Genomic DNA, 23,533 nt, shown 5'->3' on the forward strand with positions numbered 1-23,533 from the left:
TGCCATGGCAATCCATGACATTTTGGCATAGAAGAGGAACTAATAAATTCAGTACCTGCAGGGAACAAGAGTCTACACTCTACTTATCCTGAAACAGCCTTAACTGGTAACTGCTAAGCCTAAGTATTAAGTCTTTTTTATTTATTTACTTAACATTATCTAGAACTGCARGGTAAAGGTGGACGTAAGTTACTCTTCGTGCCAATATTGAAGTGTCTAGAAATCCCTTCAGTTTTCATTCCCACCATGCACATAACAGACAGCATTCCTACTGAAGTGTTACATATGACAAAACTATATATAATTTAAAGTCTACTGCAAGAAAATTATTCTGGCAGGATCAGAAATTTTGCTGTTTATATACCAAATGCACAAGAATTTTATTCCTTTTGAAGTGTAATGATTTGAGTTCCAAATTCTACAAAATATCATTATAATACATTGATGTTCTAGTAGTCTATTCAAAATGGAGGAAAAAACCCAACTAGAATAAAAATTTTAAACTAACAACTACTGAATGGATAATACTCCTGTAATTTATCAGTGTAAAAATATCCTTCAGGTTATGAATGCTTAAGTATTTAATTTCATATATGCACAGACCCACTGAAGTCACTGTCCTTGGGTTGAAAGCGACCCACATGGATCATCCAGTCTAACTTTTTAGTGAATGCTTCTTACAGCTTGTTGAAGGTATTACAAATGCTGGCTATTTCACTGGAGCCCACTGATAATCATTTTYGCTAGACTTAAAACTATTCTTTATCTCTGCTCAAGCAAATTAAATTATTAAAAGCTTTTCCCCCACCTTTATCAGGTAAAAAAGGGCTAATAAATAAAGAACTAGCTTCTCCAATTTGTCCAACAAGCAGACATTGTTCAGTTAAGTGGGTTCACTCTTCCCTCTCTATTCAGTTACTAAATGTTATAGAAAGAGAATYAGCATGTGTTTCAGGAGCTTAAGAAAAGAAAACCRCCAACCAAACAAAACAACAACCAATAAAGCCAATACCCAAAAGCTCACTAAACCTTCTTCCTAACAAGACACAGGATAGAAATTAYGAAGATGACTAAATTCAGTAACATCAAAAATCATACCATTAACCTATAGTGGTCAGGAAGGAATGTATTAAATATTCATTAAAATGCTTAATTTTGTATACCTGTTTTTTTCAATGTTGTATCTTATGCTTTAAAAAAAAGAAACGCCATTTTAAATCCGTGAAAGCTTTGTCAAAATAGTTTCCAATAAATGCTCCTTAAATGAGCTCTGCAATTGAACTTGTTCCTCAAATGAGTTCTGTTAATTACTAGATTTTTTTTTTTTTTAGACTTCAAAACATTTCAGAAGTCTGCTTTATAGATAAAGCACCCTCACTACTTGGCTAATTTTTAATTACAAACAGAAATACCAAAGCCATTATTTAAAAAGAAATAGACGAAATATAGAATAGAAGAAATATTCAGTAAATTCCTAGAATTTTCACATTATCATATTTGCCAGCTGCCATAAGGATCATATCTATATTTTTYACAGTTCAGATTTTTCTTTTAAATTTGGTTATATCCTAGAGAATATAAAGTAGACAATTATATACACATTAACTTTTAAACCCATAAATAAGTCKCAGATTGTTAAGAAAAAGCTACTTTAAAACACTTCAATACAAAACAGACTTAAAAGATCTGTTAAATTAAATGCACAACTAAAGCCTCAACAGCTGCTACTCTACGTGAGTTTAGCAGGAAAAATTAAGGTTTCCACATAAAGCACAAYGAAAAGAATGGTCAGATAGGAAAGGAACCAAGTCAGGCAGTCAATGCCATTTCAGTAAAGTGACACTACACTGCTGCAGGCTCAAGCAAGTATCACTGCTGTATTAAACACTGTTGCTAACATGCCAATGAACAGGCTATAAACAAACTGCATTAGCAGCACACTGGATCTCTGTACTCAGGGACTGATGGTATTTTTGCTTCTCTTGTCATTTCTTGGAATATTTGATATATCCATCCAGAAGAGAAAATGAGGGAATGTGTCTTTTATTAGAGTTGGAACATGGTGAGTTTAGGGACCCTCTCGTGGGACAAGGGGTCCCCACATGACAGCACAATACTACCCTGAGACATTTCCTGCTGTAGGTGACAACCTGGATTAGAAGAAAATGTACAGCTGTTGTGCACATATCTTTAGAAAATGAAACCTGCCCCTTTCTCTCACCAGAATTTATGCTGGAAAAAAAAAACCCAGCCAAAAAAACCCCCAAAAACCAGACAGCAAATCCTTCAAATTACTAGAATTTCTAAAGAAAAACAATAGTTACAAGTAATTTTTCCACCATCTCCAATTAAATTTCTCTAGCTATCACAGATATTCAAATATTTAGCAAAATAATTAGCAAGCAAAGTATGCTCTAAAATAAAAAACCCTAAAAAACCAAAATCCATGTAGCTGGCATAATCAAAATGTAATTTGGCTGCTTTACTGAATTGCCTTCCAAACATGATCTGGCTAATGATATTCTAGCCATTTTTAGTGATGACATTTTCAGCTGGGTTAGCTGGACAGCACAGATTACACTTTTCCAGGCTCTACGCAAATTCTCTGAAGATATGTAATTGCTCAGCTACRTATCAGCTCAAATTCCTGATGGCATTTATAGTACATAAAGCATCCTGTTCATTATCTCTACTTATATCAAAACCTACTGTGATTTTTCTGAAATGAACAAGATTTTTAAGTGTTCTCATCTCACAGCAATAAATATTCATTTAACAATCTGTCAGATACCCAGCTTCAAAAGATAACTGGCTCAGAGGCAAATACATGATAATTAYGGTTTTTGAATTCTTCAACAACTAAAGCTGCAGACCTATACTTCCAACAGATTTCACTGAATTTCTTTTTCCTTGTTCTAAAAGAGAAGAAACAGGGTGAAAAAAAAAGGCAGAACAGAAAGATCAAGTAGTGCAAGGGAATATTTTAGTATGTTGTGAATACAGAGCAACAATAAAAATTACCTAAATTAAAAGAGCTGGCCTTGTGGTCCAGCAGGTCTGTATGATATTATTTAATGTATTTAAAAGTAATATGGCTAAGCTGGCAAGTATGATACAAAAATAACAGCAGCATTTTTTTATTGGGGAGAAAGGTTAATTTACAGTCTACCATCTGAGTTTTTCTTAGATATTCATCACAAACACGTTTATCCTTTATAAAGAAGTATAAAAATTAGATTTTCAATAGTAAGTAAAAGCTGTTCAAAACAGAGTACTTATTCCATATATATCTAACAGAAAATAGAAAAAAGTTAGAATTATTGTTTTTACCTTTTCCAGCTTTTTAGCCTCAATATGTCGCAGCACCTGTTCCCTCCAGTCATGGGGGACTTTAGTTTTTCCTGCAGGGTCTAATAAAGAGTGCTCGGAGTTAACCCTTGGGTTTGATCTCTTTGAGGGGCTAGTCCGTGAGTAATTGAAGTCACTGACTGACATAGTTCTTTCAGGTATTTCGTTCACCGACGGCCGCGCGCTCTGTGGGCGGGTCACGTTGGGACCATCAATGCTGTAGGTCCGGGCCGAGAGAGGCCTCTGCTGCCCTGACATTACTGCTGGAGCTCTTCCCATTGAATGCAAATCTCTGTATGTTAAGTAGTCCCCTTCAGGAACTTGGGCCCGCCTTGAAGGCCCACTATCCCCAATATTAATGGAAGCTGTGGAAGAGACACTACTCTGCCTTTGAAGGGTATGTCTGGTTGCTCCAGGGAGCAGTCTGTCACCTGGTGGAACAGCCCACAGATCTGCGTGTCTCCCAGCCATCCGCTGGTGAGTGCTGTACACAGCACTGGCCCGGACATTGTTATGATTGGAGAAATTCATATTGCCAGAATGCTTTACATAGCTGGGAGTTTCTGTACTGTCAGACCTAAGCAGACGTGAAGGAGGTAAGCTGCCTTGTTCTACTTGGGTGTTTTGTTTCTGGGGCCACAAGGCATCTTTTGCTGCTGCACTGCTACTGTATTGAATATTGTACTGGGGAGCACAAAGCATCTGTGCACCACCTGCCACTGACCCCCTCACTACATTAGCACCTTCAGGATTGTGATTTGAGTCAAACTTGAACACCGTTTTTGTAGAAGATACTAAATCAGATGATGATGATGACCCAGGAAACACCTGCAAAGGCTGATCATAGAGAAGAGTAGCAGATTTACTTCGGACTATGTTTTTTCCATCTGCAGTATCAGATCCTGATTTTAGCACTGAGTTTGGCTGTTGAGATCCATTCTCATTTACAGTATCATAGATTTTCAGCCCACCACTGTCCATACTTGTGATGCTGTGAGATTTCATCACAGGAGATGTTCTCTGTGGAGACAAATCTTCAGTGCTTCTAGAAACAGACAGCTCAGCAGGATCCCCATCAACTGTAGTGCTTTTTGCTAATTTGTCTTTACTGGGAGACTGTACTGTTTCCTCAGGATGTCCATTTACTTTATTTATACGATATTTATTTCCATTTTCCAAGTGCTCACTTTCTTCTTTTGTGTTATTATTCAAAAAGCCCATTACTGAAACCATTTTCTGTGTTTCTAACTTTTCTACAGGAACTGGCACTGSCTCTTCACTAACCAGTTTATTGATATTCATGTTTATTTGGTCTAATTTGTGCGACTCCTCTATAGGAGTGCTTAGATCAACACCTTTTCCTATCAGGCCTAATCTTTCTTCAATGCTTAATTCATATTCAGACAGATTTGTAACCTTCTCTTGCACATTTAATTTTTCTTCTACTGTAATACTCAATTCTCCTCCATTTTGCAAAAGATTATTCAAATTTTCATCTTCTCGCCTGGAAGAAAAAAAGATGGCTCTTAAAAAAAATTCTCWTAAGAACGAACATATTTCTCTAAGAATCACCTTAGAGAGAATTACTACTAATATGCAACCATGTTGTGCACACCAAAGAGAACAAAGAAACAGATTTATGACTTGCTATCTTACACTGAAGAAATATCTTATATAGAGAGCTCATTTAGGCAATGTTTGTGTCGTGGCTTCAGAAGTTTGTTTAAATTCAACAAGAATAATTAAAAACAGGTAAACAGTGTAAAGAAGTATGAAGTGCCAATAACTCAGTATTTTTTTTTGATTCCTTGTCATTTCCATGACATTGTGGGACAATTGTATTGTTTGTATTGTCAGTTTTTATGAAAAATGGTACTTTTTAACTAAACCTCTGGAAGAGTAACAAACTGCAATTCCATTCTTTGTAAGTTTTTAAGAACCTTTAATGGTCATATTAGCCATTTTCAAAATAACACAAATAAAACCACAGAGCTTTTAAAATGGTATATATGGATGTATTTTGTAGGGATAAAATTTACGAAGATAAAATTATTACATCCTATTATTAAGAGAAATGTGTATTGTATACTAAAGACAGTCCCTGAATTTTTTTTTATGAGAACCTTATTAAGAGAACATTATTACCTTTATTATACAATATTGAAATTTTAAATATTTAATGAATGATACATGAATGAATTAAAGGAATGAACACAATACAAATTATTAAGTAACACTTTTCTATTGTATTTGCTTAGTGGTCCACAGTATCTTACAAACCTGATCTTGGATAAAACAGCAGCATGCGTTTCTTTGTCAGGAGAACAGAGAGAAATATCTTGGCTACTGTCAGTATTTAAGGAAACAGAATCTGACATTCGAGATGGAGAGGAACAGTTGCTGTTATTCTGATTACTATTGTGGGTAGCTTCATCTGATAAGGAATCATTATCTTTTGAATCATCTGAAACAAAAATTTGCCAATTCAGTTAGACACAGATTTTACTAACAGCCATTTCATCTGTGTATATATAGTTTTTAGAAAATATCTCTTGACCTTCAGTAATTCTTACTACCAGAAACTAAAATGTAAGCTAACACCTTTGCAAAGTTCATTTAAACTTACAGAATACAGTTGGAAACAGTCCCTATATTTGAAAGTATTTGGCTAAATGTAAACAGCCCGTATCTGGTTATTAAATCCAGCTTCTTGCTTTATTCCTATTTTCCTTGTCATACACTAGTGCTCCATTACTGAATACTTCCTTAAAATATCTATCAAATAATATTTCTGTTATTACAAGGATTTCAAAGTTGTAAATTACACAAGCCTACTGGCCCCGAAGAAGAAGAAGCACACTGGTTCACATGCAGTGTTTTGAAAGTGAACACAGCTCCTGATTTGGAACATCATATAATTGTTGGTGCTATTTACTAGACCACGTACTCTGGAAGAATCTAGATCACTGGACAAGCTCTGTATAGCTTTCTAGTAAAAATAAAAAATCAGAATGAAAAATCTTCTTCTGCAGATTTTGAATCCAATGCAYTCCCATGCTTTGCAGATCCCTCAGGACAACATTTTCAGAGTAATTTACCCCTGTGCACATTGATTCTTGCATAATGTATGCATACTTACATACCACATCCGTATAAAAATAATTTCTCTGGGGGAATTCAAGCCAGCCGTGATTCTGACATGAGCGTAGAAACAAATACATTTAAATTTTTGCTTCAAGCCAGTTACAGGTGCCAAACACATGCATTTTGTGGAACTAATGTCTATCTTCAGAGACAAGAAAGATRTTTTGACCTGGTACTTTGGTCAGACATAAAAATCCAAGGACAGCATTGATAAACATCCACCTTTTCACCTGCACGGGGTCCTCAGCAGACTCCTCCTGCTTCCACCGTATGGTTCTCACCAAATCTCGTATTTTTAAATCTAATGTCCAGAAAAGSCTTTTGTTCTGGAAAGTACTTGGATAGCATTTGAAGCAAAATACTATTTKCTATCCCATTTTTCTATCATGTTTTCACTGAATCCTAGGCCATTTCTTACAATTAAGGAAATATTACCCAGAGCAAATTTATATTTCAGAGAATATAAAATCCAGTTAACAAAAAAAAAAATATTCAGAAGTTTCCTGCTAATGGAACAAAGAAAAATCAGAGTGAAGTAACTCTGGAGAAAGAACTTGCAAAAGAAAAGTTTCTTAACCCTTAGGAAAAGAGCACAGCTTCTGCAGAGAAATTTAAGTAAGTGATACTGCTGCCTACAGCAGCAATAATTCACAAAATCTGGATGAAGTGGGAGATACAGAATATTTCTGCACTCTTTCTCCTAAGCATATCAAGAGTGTGTTCAAGCTCAAAACCCCTCAAAACACACACCCCTTCTCTTCCTGTCTGATTTAAACTGCAAGAATCAAGAAAATTAGGATATMAACACAGCCTTCTCTAGCACGCACTCAAGTATATAAAATTTTCTCCTGCTTTCATTGCTTAACTAGAGAATTAATCATCTTTCTTTTAAAACATACAAATTAGGTCTACTTTTATGTTATTTTACTTAATTTAATTGGAGAAACTAGCCACCTGGAGTCAAGAAATTATTTGAATCACACAAGACTTCCACTGCTTTTTATGGTACCTTACCCTTTTTGCTGTTGCTTARGGCTACCACTTTTGGTTGGTTTATGGAGGTTTCTATCAGTGGTGGTCGCATTTCTGCCATTTTCATCTCTTCGTCAGAGGAGAGTTCTTCTGATTCCTGCTAGAGGAAAAGCAGCTTTATGCTATCCATTTTAAGGAGCACTTTAAAGGTTAAGTGAATGCTATCTAAACTATCACCACCTAAACTATAAAAGAGCAAAAAATTAGCCACATTACAAAGGCAAAACAAAACAACTTTGTAGGACACCTGTAGTCCAAGTCAACTGAATTATCTTTAAGAAGCAGCACATGCAGACTTGCATTGTCACTGATGAACTTTGTGGGATGACACTCAAGACAGGTAACTTTAACTGCCAAAAGCTACTTGAAGCAAGCAGATGAAATATTCATTCTACCACTGGAGAGAGCATCTAGCTGACTCCAAGACACAAACTGAACACTGAACCAGAAAACACTGCAGATTTACTAGGTGGGTATTGGTTTTGAAGGAAAGAACCCAAACTGAAACAGCTATAGAATAGCATGACCAAGGAAATCTTAGGAATGGAGAGTATGCTGTGAGAAAAGACTGAAGGAGTTGGTTTGCCTAGTCTATCTAACAAAAACAGTATGGGTATGGGTAGCTTGCTGGGGGTAAATCCCAAAAGGAAAAGAAGTTAACTGCAAGAGCAATGGCAGAGGAATAAAGTGATGCAGAATTCATTTAAGCTAGTAATCACTATTTCTGAACCGTAAGATGGAACTCACTGCAATTAAGAGAGAGCTAGACAAAGCTGCTGCAAGAGCAGCCATGCCACTGATTCAGCATCCTACTACCAGCCCTATATTCACTTATCTTTAAACCCCAGTTGTTTACAGTAGTATCTTGAGAACCAGCAGGTTTAGTACACAGAAATAAGGAATTCACTATACCTGCCTTGCTTACTTAAATGGCATACAGCCAGCTACAAAGAATTAGTATCATCAGACAACTATCATGACCTTCTGTAATTATGTTTTTAAATGAAAGGAAAATATCAATACCAATATTTTCAAAAAGCATGTAGAACCAGGAACACACTGCAAGTGGGGAAGTAGCCATTGACAGCCACAACAGCCTGTCACTCAAGTCTCTTCAGCGGTAAGTATGAATGTAGAAACATTCCACAGCTCACATAATGCAGGCACAAAATAGTTACCCACTTGTGAAACTATAAAAAAGGTGTTTTACAGGTTGCGACTGGGAACTGATAAAATGACAACTTCCAAAATTTGTCATAAATATCAGACTTGCTAAACAAATGAATACACAGGGTTTGTCAGCGAGTTGTAAAGTTCAGAAGTTTAAAATCCCTCACTATAAGAAGCAAATACATTCCAAGAAATATTCCTGACAACTCACTAGTAAACACAGAGGAGTAAATACTTTTAAACCCTCCTTTCACTTTACCTTTGAAATGCATGTGTATCGTCACTTGGATATAGCAATTTTTATTGCTCCCACTGTTCTGACATTTTCTCATTTCAGCAATGATTTAAAATGGTTATTTAATTAAGTACTGACAAGCGATAACTGGAGGATTCTATCAAAGTGTGAGTCTTCACAGTTTATAATAACATTTAATTGAGTTTGCTTTATTTTTGTTTAAATGCATGCAGCTTTCATGATGAACTTTTTTATCAGCTGTTTCAACTTTTACTTAAAAAMATCTGAAGGGAGAAAAATACTGTAATGAAAACCATCTGATTTTACAACACTTATGGAGGGCAATTTTCTTCTATTGTCTACAGAAATTTTAATCTCCCAGAAGAACAAATTCAATACAACACCAACACAATTTCTGACTGCTATAATGCTCATTGCAATGCCATACCTCAAGCACGTCTTCATGGTTGACAATTGTTTTCGTGTTCGGCAAGGTTTTAACAAGTGCAGTCATCTGTGAATTTGCAGTGCTGTGCTCAGCTTCTGGTTCACTAGGTTTCTGCACAGAGCTTCCTGCTGGATATTGCTTTCTCTCATCRGCTTTGTTCTTTACCGAACCAATTTCTGAAGTCTACAGAATTAAGAATATTAGCACAAAAAACATCCTGAAAGGTTTTCAGTGACCTATAGAACAAACATTACTTATTTTGGAAAAATATGGAATGGAAAAATCTGAGCTCTGAAATTATAAACTACAGAATAGACCCGGTGTGAAATGCTGAGAAAACTCTACAGATCACTAAGGTACAGTCCCTGCCCTTTGTCCATCAGTTTGACTCTTTTCCTTACTGGTCTCAATGTGTACCATTACATTCCCAGTCAAATGAAAGAAAAAAAAAAAAGAAAAACACGAAGGCCAATACCTACAATGATTCTATGACAGCACCAAATAGTAGTCCTATCACATATCATGCTACATCAAGCTCTTAGATACTCTCAACACTTTGGCCAGCTTGTTATTACTGTTTGTTATCATATACAACCTTCAGTCATGAGAGGAGCAGTAAAATCCTTAGATTATCCAAATTTCATTGTGAAGTCTGTCAGATAAAAGAGGATCAGAGGATGACAAAGATGCCATCCACTAGAAGCCAAAGAAGTCAGCTCCTTAAAATATCCACAGTTTGCATTTGCCCAAGAATCAGATAACTTTCCTTGTTCCTAGTGTAGGAAGAAGACTAGTACTACAAACCAAACATTTATTACAGACATCCTTAAGTAGGGAAGAGGTAAATTGTGTTCTGCAAACGAACAATTTTCCTTGCTAAAGCATCAGAGGGGAGGGACAAGAAAATTAAAAATAGTCAATGATACTTAAGTCTTTGGAAGTTCTTGCAAAACCAGAAGATAATGCTATGTCTAACCTTTACCCCCACATCTTTTACAGAAACTGTCTGGACTTCTCGTTTTGACTCCTTGGCAGTATCTTCAGTAGATTCTTCATCCTTTAGTCTATGGACAATTGTCTGGACTGTTTTGACCATATTCTTCAGTTCATCTGGATATGGAGTTGGATATCTCTTCAGATTGCCCTCCTGTATAACAAAAAACAATAATGTTCAACATTTATTTAAATATCAGAACTAAAAAATAAGCTTTAAAATAAGTAATTAATTAGGACAAACCACTGAACAGTCTAGGATCTCCACTTTGCTATTCAAACCTACCGTCACTGAGGCACACATAAGCTTATACAACCAGGCAAGGTTATGAATCCCTTTCACCCCCCTTTCCCCAACATGTCTACTAATTCCAAGCAAGGATTTAATTCACTCAAAATACAATCAGGATTTATCACGGTTTCTCCACAGCATCATTAGTCAGGTATCCTCCTAGCTAGGCCCTACATGGCCATCTATCAGCTTAGAGTTCTTCCCTTGTGCCCTACTGAAAGTGACCTGGCCAAATAATACCCAAACGAAAAGCAAACACAACAAAAAATCCAAACCATAGTGTTTTATCTGCTATATGCTAAACTAGTAACTGCTGACTTGATTTATTCAGCAGAGTGAAACCCACAGCCAAAGGAAGGAAAAGGCAGAGAATAAGGGGTGGAAGTAAGCGGGAAGGAGGCACCAAGTATGCAAAAATAAATTCAAWACTAACCCGAGGTGGTGCCTCCCTCTCATCTTTGTCTTCATCACACTCAAATGCCACCTGAGCACGCTGTTTCCGCTGTTCCTCCCACAGAGATGGATTGAAACTTTCATTATCAGATATGAACATAACTGGAAAAAAACCCAAAGAAGCTCTCATGAGAATAGCATACACTATGCAAAATAAAATATACTTTCTCTTGGGAGGGATTGGTATGCTTTTGTATGCATTCTTAAAAGATAAAAGACTAACAGCACCATTTATTGAAGATTAGATACAATGCATTGCTTTATGAATTTGGCTGTACTTTTATATTAGAAAAATCCCTATCTGTAAAAAGAAAATAATGATGTTCAGCTGTACATTAGGCTTAACATTCACACTTGAAAATTTTCAGCAGAACTGTAAGTGGTTCATTATATCTGTAAATATGAAATAATGTATTTGTGTGTATATATACAAATGCAAACTACACCTGCATAGATTTACATAGCCTATTGTCAGTGCTTATCATTATTAAGCACAAGTAAGAACATTCATCTGAATTTAATTTAAGGAAAATTTTAAAATGAAAACTGAAAATTACTTAGTGAGAAAACCCTGCATTATTACTAATCCTAAYAAAATATAAGTATCTAAAACTAAAGGTTAAGCTAATATGCATGATTTTGCAGAAGTTATGCAGTTTACATGGGCTTTAAATASAAGTATTTCTTGTTTAATTTTACAAGGGATTTAAAAAAGAAGAAGAGAATAAGTCTCTTATTTTAGCATGTCTTGGTGTTACATCAGCCAGGTTCTACTTTAGCATGACAAATAGTCTAATAAATCTGCCACTATCACCCAGCAAATACCAACTGCTCCTATTAACCACTCCTATACCTGAAAAATATAAAAATACCTAATGTTATGGCTCAGTAAGTAATGAAATACTTGTTACACTGCATTTATTGGGTAAACTTACAATTTTAACACATCTGAAAATATTACAATAAATGTCACTATCTCTATCACTAAAATTTCCTGACAAAAAGCCAGCTTAAAAATACCTATAGAATCTTAACCCATCCATTTGGAATTACCACCTGATTCTGTCATCTTAAACCAAACAAATGGTCCTTTCCTTGTTTAAAGAAAGAAAYCCCAGAACCTGAGAAAAATGTAGTTCCAGTGGAGAGAACACTTTCAGGAACAATCTTGAATTTCACTGAAGCTCCCAATTCTCACATTCTATCAGCGGTATTGCAGATACATTACAAGGCGCAAAAAATGATGCAAAATTTACTGCTTTTGTATATGTTTCTTATTACTCCTCTCTCAGTGTACTAGACACCTATGCCATGGAACAAGAAATGTTGCAACTTATCCATTTTCAATTATTTCCATTAATATATTGCCCCCCAGCACCCATTTCTGTTAAAGCAGCACAAGCTTTTTCGTTTTCTTCACAAGGGAAAGAAAGTGGAAAAATAAAATTATTTAACTTCCTTTCCCTAAAAAGGGCTTAGTACTGGAATGTTACTTGTTTCCCTAACTGTTTCACAACTGTGCTGAAACAACTTTGTGGTAAGAGCTTAAAATTTTGTGCCTAACCTTTGTGCCTATAAAACAGTTTAATCTACATATGAGCAATAATGCTTTCTCTGGACTGATTTTTTTTGTCATTTCAGAATAAACCAGAGAATACTAAGCACTTTTCAAAAAATATGCACCTGGTAACAGATGAAACATTTTGTTAAAATAGTCAGTTTGAAGCTAACACTTGGTACATTTCACCCCAAATTTTACCCCAAAACACTAAGCTGTGTTGGAAGGAAAGAAGGTGTCACACYGGGAGCAGTAATCATCACAGAATGTGTTCCTGTCAGTCTTTTCTCACCTTGCTCACTGAAATAGTTTCATCTAGAAATTACCAATATCTAAATCTCATTAAATTACTCTCTCCCACTCATCAGGCACAACTCAGAACCTCTTACAAGTATACTCCAGACTTGCATTTAGGAATTATTTAGTGAAAACCATTTTAGCAGGAAGTCTTTCCATTATTATTTTTAAAAGTGATCACTCTGACAGGGTATTTCAGAATTCCTTACCCTCCTCAGTCCTTGGTTGCTGAGGGAACATGTAATTAGTAAGTACTGTTTTCTGTGTGTCAGGGTCAGCTTCTTTTTGAAGAGGGATAAGTGGTTTAGACTAGAAAGTAAATGAAAGAAGGATATGTTATGAGATTATATATAGATATAAAAATAAATATGACCTACATATCACAGAGCATGCGTGTCTCATGACTTTGAAGACTATTCTCCCTTGTATTAAATCATTTCTCCTCTGAATAATTTTCACAAAATTAAGAYGTTAACATGTCTGTACTTAAATGAGGAATGGCTTTGACTGAACACAAACTCAGAGACAGCTTCTRTGAAAAAGCAATCACTAGATAGTCAAAAAGTAACCCAGTTTCTTKTTGGTACTTACAACTATCCCAAAGCATGCTGATCTAAAATGCAGATATATTTGGCTATTTAAARCCGTAAACAACCATACAAAGAGAAAAAATCCTGTACTTTTGTTCTTTATTTTGATGCCAGATTGAACACCCTCCACCACTTACACAGAAGGGGATTCTTTAAATTAGTCTTTTAGTAAAAGTGCACATCTGCAGTTAGTGGATTTCTGGCAGTCCCTGCACACCTTAATGCTATTCAGAAAATGAGCATAATGCCAAGGACTTCAATAAAAAGAAAAATACAAGYTACAAGCCCATGAGGTACTGCTTAACAGCTTCAAAGTGGAACAGTCACACAGTTCAATGGTGTGGCAAGAAACCTGACTCAAAACCACACAAGCTGAGTTTCCCCACAGGTACAGCTGCAAAAGCAATGCCAGGCTATACATTTAAGCTCTAGTTTATCAACTAAGTCTCCTGTGCAAATTAGCCTGAGCAAAAGAAAACAAGGAAACAAAAGAAAAAACAAAAAAACTAAACAGACAAAACACAACAAAAACAAATTTGAAAAAAACCCCAACATCTGTTAAATTGCATTTCCTCACAGCACAGAACTTCTCCAAAAGTATGAGACTCCAGAGACACGTAAGCTCACTATTGGTAACTTCAGGAGAATTGATACTGTAATGTTAGGAARGTTTTGATGCACACAGTACTAGGTCTCTTTTTTTAGCAGATGGCTCTGTACTTGTAAGTCCCATTAGGAATGAAGTAAACAATCATTTGTATCAACATTTAAAAAAACTTACCTGATTGTCTGACAGCCACATAGCAGTGAGCTGTTGGAGTTTTGTGAAGGTAAATGGTAAATTCTTCAGTCTGTAAATTACAAGAATTTATATAAGGACATTTAGCCAGACTGTTAAGACTTTAAACAATCCTGCATTAGTCTGTAAAATATTTTAAAAGGACATTTCCATATGAAGCTAAATTAATAAATAGAGAGCTGAAAGGCTACAGCATGGAATTTAAATTCAAATTTTAAAAACCCAAGCAAACAAGAAAAACTTACATATGCCAAGTTTATCAAGTAGCTTAAAACAAAGAAATTACTTATTATATTATTATTATTATATTCAATTATAACTTGAATTTAACTTAGTTGAGTGACTTGAATACAAAGACAATTAATGTGAAATCATGAATTTGAATCCTCAGCATTTTATCTGTTAATACATATGCCAAGGAAAAACATGCTACAACTGAAAATCAGTTTTTCAAAGTTTTTCATGTATGGGGAAGGGGCTGTCATGGATAATGGATGCTCTAGCATTAATGGATAAATCAAGCTACAGATGGAGTACAGAGAAGCTAGATTGACAGAACAGGAGGGAGAGCTACAACAGACTCCTCTCTCCTAGTATCTTTTAGTTCTATAAACCAGCAGTTCAGTTCTCTAAACCCAAAGCTAACCATTCTGTCCATTTTTAATGATTATCTCTAACAAAACACAACACTTTTCCCCCTTCCCCAGGATATGGAGGTCTTTTAAATTATCCTATGATGCTGCTGGCTACTCCATATGCAATACAGGAAGCTACTAATCTTTAAGTGAGAATCAAAAGTTTTATGAAAATAACCAAACTAATTCCCAGAAAAACATATGCTAATAATCATGAATGTATTGAAGCTGCACTTCAATGCATCTGCCAAGTCATTAAAATAAAGACAGCTTAATACAATGGAACTGCAAGATCCAGAATATGACAATAATACATTAAATACATCTCAGTCAGCTTCTGAGCTGTGCATGAGATAACGAAAGATAGCATAATGTATTCGTAACATTCCCACTACATTATTGTTGCATTTTATACAACTTCTACTTGATTAAAAGCATTCACAAACCTATTGTCACTCAGATTGATGACTTTTAATTTCTGCATATCACCCATTTCTTCAGGGAGAAATTCAAGCTTATTAGAATGCAAAAACAGCACTGTTACATGCTTCCAGTTTCCAATCTGAAAAAAACCACACAAAGAATTAATTCATCTTCACAACATAAATATGAAAATTTTAAACCAATTAGTACTGAGGCTATTTGCCCTGGAAAGTTTATTCTCACATATGAAACCTTTTAGTTTCAATACACAGCAATGAATTCCTACTTGTTGCTTTAAAAAATCAAATTCRTTATTTAGTAACTTGGATATTTGTATACATCCTCCTTTATAAACACACACAACAAAACCACTCTAAAAATTATTAACTTGTTATCCACAAATTGTACAGACTATATTAACACATTAATATATTAATTTTACAGGTTCGCAATTAAATGCATACCTCTGAAGGCAATTGAGTTAAAAAGTTATGATCTGCAGCAAATGTTCTTATATTCGAGAGCTGCCCAACAGATGAAGGCAATGTTTCAATCTCATTGAAACTACAGTCCAGTTCTTCTACAGATATTAACCTAAAAAAAAAAGAAAAATTACTCCTCTATACAGATTAATTAATCCAACATTAATTGAATACTTTGGTTGCAGTTTAATTTAAGTTAGTAACACTATTAATTACTAATCTCAAACGTAGTTAAAAATAAACCCAAAGGAATTAAAATCTAAGAAGAATCCTTTACTGATTGCCTAAAGTGTGTTTTGGGATGGGTATTTTTTCCTGTTAGCTGATTGCAGGTTTTTTGGTTCTGTTTTGAGCCTGCTTGTTTTTTTAAAATCTCCTTTACACTGCCCTCACAATGTAAACAGTGAGACCAGCAACATCAGATGCTTGTGTAGTACACAACAAGACACCAGCGAAAAGCATTAAAAACATTCAGAATAGAACAGATCGTAGCCAAATTAGAGCTCAGTGCAGTTTCTGAACAAGTAAAGAATTGTAAGAGTTAGGAGAGTGAACCTAAGAGTCTGACAGTGAAGAAGTATTTTGTAAAGACAACCTATATTAATTAAAATATATGAAAATAAATTGGAAAATATTGTACATTTGTAATTACTTTTGCAATTATTTGCAAGTTTTAAATTAAATTGCTGAACACCAAAATATGTATTAAAAAGATCTGCTGATGGACAGCTGAAAATTCTCTCTCTCTCTCTCTCTCTCTCTCTCTCTCTCTCTCTCTCTATATATATATATATATATATATATATATATATATATAAAGAGAAATATATGCTCAAATTTACTTTTTACAAGGTTTTTGAGAGTGGGTGAATCATTTCAGTCTCCACCACAGCCATCTTACTGGCCAAAAAACCCAGTTTCAGGCAGCTGACTGACTCCTTAGGTATCTTGTTTTCCAGCACATCCCATGCTTCTTCCATAGACTGGTGGCTGCATTAAGTGAGGAACATATGTCTTTTGGTATTAATAATAATAACATACATGCAGCAAAGAAGAACTACGATGTGAAAACACTCCCTTTCAACTGTATTAGGACATTAAAATGTAGAAGATATTAAATCATGTAGTTATAAAAAACTTCAAAGGAGGAGCCACTGTTACAGAAAAGTGTTCAGAAAGGCAATTCAACTTTTTATTTTGGTGAAATACCTACCCTCCTATGGAGTCTGGCAAATAAATTAGCTGGTTTTCATCAATTTTAAGTGTTGTCACCTTTTTCAGAGAACCTAGAACAACAGGAACAAGTAAATCAAAACCGACAATTGAGTTCATTACACTGAGTTTTAATTTTAAATTAAGAACGGGAAAAAACCCAAAATATTATGGGCAATAAACCACATTTTCTCTATTCCCTGACATGCCTATGGTGCTGCATTCCTAAGAAAATACGGAGATGAGTTTCCAGAACTTGTTTGGCAGTTTACAATGTGTCAGCCATTAGAGTGGGCAGGTGAGGGCAGGGAGGAAACAAAAGTTTTTCTTCTGACAATGACATCAGTTTTTCCTTCATTTATAGACTACTGCATAAAGAATGCTCCAAAACAATTTTAAGTTATTATTCAGCTATGGTACGTCTACTCAGCTGAAACAGAATGTAGTTTTTTCATTTTCAAGTGCTCTGTGTCTGAACTATAGCTTCTAAGAACATGAATTAATCAAAAATACAAACCAATAGACTCTGGTAGTTGCTGAAGTGAATTACTGGATAACAGTAGGTCTTGCAGGCTTTCACAACCTGAAATACCTTCTTCGACTACCTCAATGTTGTTTTTAGAAACATCCAAGTAGGTCAGTTGTTTCAAAGTGCCTATGAACTAAAAGCAAGAGAAAACAATACATTCTAGAAACTGCAAGTTCAAAACAAAAAATTCAGTAGATTTGAAAGACTATCTCAAGTGTAATGCCAGGGGAAAAGACTGAGAGTGCTGAAATACAATTTCATGCAAAATATCAAAACTTTCAAATTAAGTATTTTGTGCAGATAAGCACAGCTGATGTTTATACACACACAGACACCCTGTTGCTGTTGGCTAGACAGCAACATGAAATAACAGACACAAAGACACACATGTACACACAGAAAGAAAAAAGAGTGTACTTTATTGTGGGACAAGCTTCTTTTATCTACTTTAGCAACCAGTGCATACATTTGCRTTATACATYAGTAATTAAACAACTGTCTCTTAAACAATCAATATATGATTGGTGGGTTTGCAAAAGCTACGGTATTAGTAATGTTTATAATTGTCAGCCACCTGCGTTATCGATTCTACATTCTAATCTCTTTTTCTCAAAGGTAGCCAAGGCTGTGGTATTCCTACTCCATGCAGGCTGTTAAACCTCCCTTTAGTTTCCCAGGACTCAGTCATAAACAATAATYAGCTGCGTTTGTGAGCCAGCCAGATCTGAGAGTCGGCTCCCAGACCACCCAACACCCCACAGTAACTGTACATCCCTGAAGTCAGTCTGCTGCAAGTTCAGGTTTGATTAGTTACCATAAATCAAGTAATTGAAGTATTACAACAGACTTCAGAAAGAGACACATAATGTGAGGATATCATTACGCTCCAGTAAAGACTTCTAAATGTTTACTTTTGCCTTTTCTTTAAAACTGCATCCTACTTAACCTAAAAACCAACAACGATGAATTGCTAATTGTATAAACAGAAAGAAACAAGCCAAAATAAAAGCTTGTATTACCATTCCATATGACCCCAGCATTATCTTCAAGACTCGCGCATATTATTCTATTAAAAATCTTCAGTTTCAGAAATAGTTTTATTTTACTGCAAAATACAGTTCAGCTTGTATTTTACAATCAAACCACTCAACTCTCTAAGAGTCAGCTGAAGGAAAGCAGTAGTAAAGACTACTGATCAGGCAGGAAGGCCACATACCACATGAYTGCTAGTGAATTTAAGGTTGAAAACAACTCAGCTGCTTCACAAATTTCAAATACTCATTTATTAGTTTGCTACAACTTAAGCACAGGTTCTCAAGTACTGTAATAATAGGTCAGCCTAAGCCACATGTAACTGTGAAAGATGTCAGCCTTATGTCAACCCATACAAAGTCAACAGACTGTTTTCTCAGGAACTGGCTCTTCTCCTTGTTTACACTGCACCAAAACTGGCACTGCTTGCTTTACAGCTGTGACCAGTACAAATCCACACAATGTATTTACCCTGTGAATTCCTGGTTGCTGTCTAACACAGAATAATCCCTTTTTGGAAGGACTGTTCAGCCCTCAGTTTGGTTTAAGATTTTTACCCTGAACTGCAATATAATTTTTAGATAAGTACATAACTTTCAATTTTTTTTWAWTWAWTTTTTWAAWTTTTTTTTTTAACCAAAAAGCTGTGAACCCAGCTCTCATGATCAGTGATAATTTCTAAGTGAAATATTTAAGCATTCAAGTGCCATTTAGCCTTTTGGCTTTAAATAACACTAAAATTACATAGCAACTTCAACATACATGTTCAAAGACAAAGCAAATACCTATGTAATTTAAAATACTCTATGTTTAACACAGCAAAAGTACTTACCCCAGGAATAAGTGTTAGTCTATTACCATCCATCCAAAATTCCTTTAATCCACTCAGTTGTTCAAGTACTTCAGGCTGTAATGGGAAGAAGACATTTTTAAAAAAAATTAAAATATGTCAGTGAATGGCAAAAACAACTCCAGTGATTTGTCTACTGCAACTTTAATAATATCTTACTACAGATAGTTATACACACTACTGTTACACACCCTTCTTTCACTAGATCATCAAAGAAAACCCAGATATTTCACTTTTGAATTGGAAATATACACCAGATACAAAAAAAAAACCACCTTCTAAGCACTAAATAATCTTTAGAGAAAGGCTTTCTGTAGGTTTGGTATTTTTTACAGAAAGTATTATTTTTCAACAGGCACACATTTTAAGTCCATGTCATGTGTACAGTTTCTTCCTTGATGGAGTTTTGTTGTATAGTAAATAGACAGGATTTCTGCTTAAGTTGCAAGAAAAATTTGTAATGCAAGACTACTAGTCAGAGAGATCTTTATCCAAAATAACAGCAGTTTCAGACMTTTTAGTGCTTTTACCTTAAGCTCGTACTGAAGTTACTAGAAGTTGACTCTTATAGCTAAAAGTAAAAGGCTAATACAGATGAAACAATCAGCCAAAAATAGAGCCAAACAGGTAATTTTWCAGCCTATGCTTAGCTCCTCGCTGTTATGGCTTAACATGGACCTGCACACATTAGTTTAAGGCTCCCACACAAATATGTACCCTGTAATGATGAGAATATGGCAGTAATGGTTAAGGGCTAGATGTTTAAACATCATAATCAAAAATTCCTTAAGTACACTGCCCTGTTTTCCAAACCATTTCATTAGGCAATCATTGTTCAGCTCTGCACGTTCTACTAGTGGCACACAAAGGCTTGACTTTATTGTATTGCAGGTCAGCAAGTTTCATTATACTTGTATTTCAATTCCTTTACCCAGGAAAGCATGTGTAAAAGCAGAGAGATGTTACATGACTCTAAATAYATGACACATTTGCCTGTGAGACCACAAACAGGGCACAAGTCAGTCCACACTAAAAGAAAAACCTGAGTACCTCAACTGTCAGTACTACTTTGAACAATATTCAAACTTAAAATTAATATAGTTTCTCTTGGATCTACATGGTTTATGCACAATAAAAAAGCAGGTTATGCACAGTAATATATACATGATAATCAATAAGTGGTTAGAATTTATTCCAAGCCAAACAATTATGTTTCTAACTCAAACACTTATTATCATTAATTATTTACCAGTACAGTAACCACACCATACAACAGAGTGTTACGTTAAAATGGAGTAAACACATACTCTCCTAAAAACACARGCTCCATAAAGTATATGGTAGCAAAATTCTTAAACTGATGTTTATATTTTCRTATTTATTAACAAAAGATCAAAGGATAAGGAGATTTAAAAAAGATCCAAAGCTCTATTACTTTAGCAAAACTCACCACTTCTGTGAATTCATTACTTCCTAAGTCCAGTCTCTCCAGCTGAGTCAGTCTGGACATGGTTCTGCATAGGGAGGAGATCAATAAAGAATTATATCTAGCTACATCAAATCTTCCAGTATTTCCAAGAATCTATTAACCAGTATTAAGTAGTGATGCTATTCCAGAATTGGAATGACACATAAATAAGGTCAATTTTTTACACGCTGTTCAACCAGATACCCATTATTGATCCCACATAATGCTGAGTGTCAGGTGAAGAGGACACTGCAGCACATCTACAGATGGGCTTGCGAAAACTGAAAACCAGTAAAGATAAAGATAACACAGTGACTCATCTCTTTTGAGCGTTTCAGCCTTTCACCTACAGTCATAATTCATCCTTTCACCAGTCAAAGGCTGGTTAATTACATGTTTTCTTCTCAAAGACAGCCTAGCGATCAGTTAAAAAAGAAAAGACTGCTGTTGAACCACAGTAACCAACATCACCTTTTTCCCTCTCCAGGCTGCTAACAAAGTTGCTTCCACTTGATGTCATTTGGAATCATAATTATTTCTCTAGTCATACATTAAATGAGATTACTAAATTGGATTTTGTGACACATCACAAAATCACTGTTTAACCTAACATTTGGCAAATATTAAATCAATGTCTGAAATAAATGCAAAATCCATTACTTCAAGCTGTGTTTTGGAAACATTATTCCTCTATTTAAGTTTRCTTTGGGAACTCCACAGAGATTATCTACCACTGCACATGGTGGTCTACACAATGGGTACTTCAGAGTCAACAGCAGTTCTACCTGAAACTTTTTTTAAGGGGGTATAAATCACTCATATAACCTCATACATGGTCTGTATTTATTTAATAATGGATTTCCACAGAATAATTAGTAGTATCTAAAACTTCCATATGTGAACTGCAATTGTATACATACTGTAAAATTCTGGCAAAACTGAAGAGCTTCTAAACAGTAGAGTTTTGTATATTTTCAGAATATAACAACAGTTTCTTCATGAAAAAACTGCATGAGCACAAGACATTTTAAGCAGCTATTCAAAACTTCAGTTTTCTTTTAAATACAATAAGCTCTGCAGCTGCTTTGAGCATATAGTTAAAAAATAGTATATTGGAAAATGCCTTATTTACTGGAAGTAATTTAATGTGATTATTAGTATTATTAATTAAATAATCTCCAAGAAGGAGACTCCACATTTGTTTTTCAATTTGATTTTCATGACATTAGAGTAATTTTGCTAGGGGACAAACTAGGAATTTAGCATAAGCAGGCAAAGACAAGATAAAAGCTGAAACACCTTTTTGCACYGGTCCAACAGTACACACAGGCTTCGCAGGAAAGCCTCTAGCTAACAGTGTTACTATACCAGAGAAAGAAAAAAAAAAAAAAAAAMCAAAAAACCACGAAAAGGCTACTTTCAGAAGACTCTGGGAAATAATTTCCCTCATTTCTGGAAGCTAATGAACAGGATGATTATCAGTAAGCCAACTGCTAACATTCTTTTCCAAAGGCTAACTAAACTTATATAAGTCCCTCTGAAATCCTGCAGAAGATTAATCTCTCAAAGCTTYGAGAGACCATGCCAATACCAATTTTAGTGCAGTATGTTCCTAACAAATTTGCCCCAATGATTCTCCCAGAAGCACTGCTGAAGACTCCTTTAAAAGGATCTAACACAGCATTCTGTGGCTTTTGAAACTTCACAGACCACACTATGCAAACCAGTGTTATGTAACAATGACAGGATAACAAATTAACTTTATTGATTTTGGGCCCTTTTTTTTCCTTGCCAAAATGGCTGCAATCTAGCAAACAAATCCACTCAAGTATAAAACATACACAAATGTGTTTGCTAGATGAAGGTCTTGGTAATATTCCTTCCTTTCCCTGCTGCTTGCATAATAGCACTTTCAGATATTCTATGACTAATGTCTCCTTGTTTTCCTGTATTATTGATGGAGAATTACATTCAGACAAAATGCAAACAAGGTTTCCAATAATTTTAAGGCAAATTCAGGAAATGTAGGAAAATTCAATGCCAAAGCATGTGGAAACAAACATTAACTAGATCATGGAGTTACACCTATTTCCATCATTGACATGGTCCGATGTAATCCCTCCCACACACTGAAACCCTCTTTCATAATTCACATTATTGAACTTGGTGTCAAATCAACTCAACACTATGTGATCAGATAGCCTAAATTATGCCTCAAATTCTATTGTTGCATACAGACAGATTCACTAAGGTTAACACTACAGCTTACTTCAAGTGGCATAAAATTCAAGGGATGTGTGTGTGATGTCAAGATTGGGCCTTCACTCTTATTATGCTATCAAGTAACTTGCTTCTTTCTAAAAAGCTTACTTCTTTTATTGACAATTAGGCCACAGAAATTTTAAAAAAATGGAAARAAAAATTTACCATATTTTTACTGGACCATTTTCCCAGCTTACCTAACAGAAAAATGCCTCTAAAATAGTCACTGTGTGTTTTTGCTTTCCTTTCAGTAGAAGCTGTTTTGCATTATAATGCTGCCA

General features: G+C 35.1%; 1 protein-coding gene across 2 annotated transcripts in view; it reads right to left on the reverse strand.

Annotated features, from left to right (window-relative positions):
• ERBIN (erbb2 interacting protein) overlaps positions 1–23,533 on the reverse strand; it is a 111,048-nt gene that overhangs the window by 12,566 nt on the left and 74,949 nt on the right. The window contains exons 10-23 of one of the 2 annotated variants that reach the window (XM_057389618.1): positions 20,973–21,036; positions 19,505–19,579; positions 17,629–17,773; positions 17,113–17,185; positions 15,882–16,011; positions 15,441–15,556; positions 14,342–14,411; positions 13,180–13,279; positions 11,096–11,217; positions 10,354–10,524; positions 9,378–9,560; positions 7,507–7,624; positions 5,629–5,812; positions 3,331–4,852 (exon numbers count right to left, since the gene is read on the reverse strand). In XM_057389618.1, coding sequence (XP_057245601.1) covers positions 3,331–4,852; positions 5,629–5,812; positions 7,507–7,624; positions 9,378–9,560; positions 10,354–10,524; positions 11,096–11,217; positions 13,180–13,279; positions 14,342–14,411; positions 15,441–15,556; positions 15,882–16,011; positions 17,113–17,185; positions 17,629–17,773; positions 19,505–19,579; positions 20,973–21,036 — 3,073 coding nt within the window. Of the gene's footprint in view, positions 1–3,330; positions 4,853–5,628; positions 5,813–7,506; positions 7,625–9,284; positions 9,561–10,353; positions 10,525–11,095; positions 11,218–13,179; positions 13,280–14,341; positions 14,412–15,440; positions 15,557–15,881; positions 16,012–17,112; positions 17,186–17,628; positions 17,774–19,504; positions 19,580–20,972; positions 21,037–23,533 lie in introns of those variants that run through there. The other variant, XM_057389616.1, reaches the window with a different exon arrangement.

Source organism: Malurus melanocephalus, unplaced genomic scaffold (assembly GCF_030028575.1).
Source record: "Malurus melanocephalus ecotype Western Australia unplaced genomic scaffold, MMel_1.1 scaffold_18, whole genome shotgun sequence".
Classification (NCBI taxonomy): domain Eukaryota; kingdom Metazoa; phylum Chordata; class Aves; order Passeriformes; family Maluridae; genus Malurus; species Malurus melanocephalus.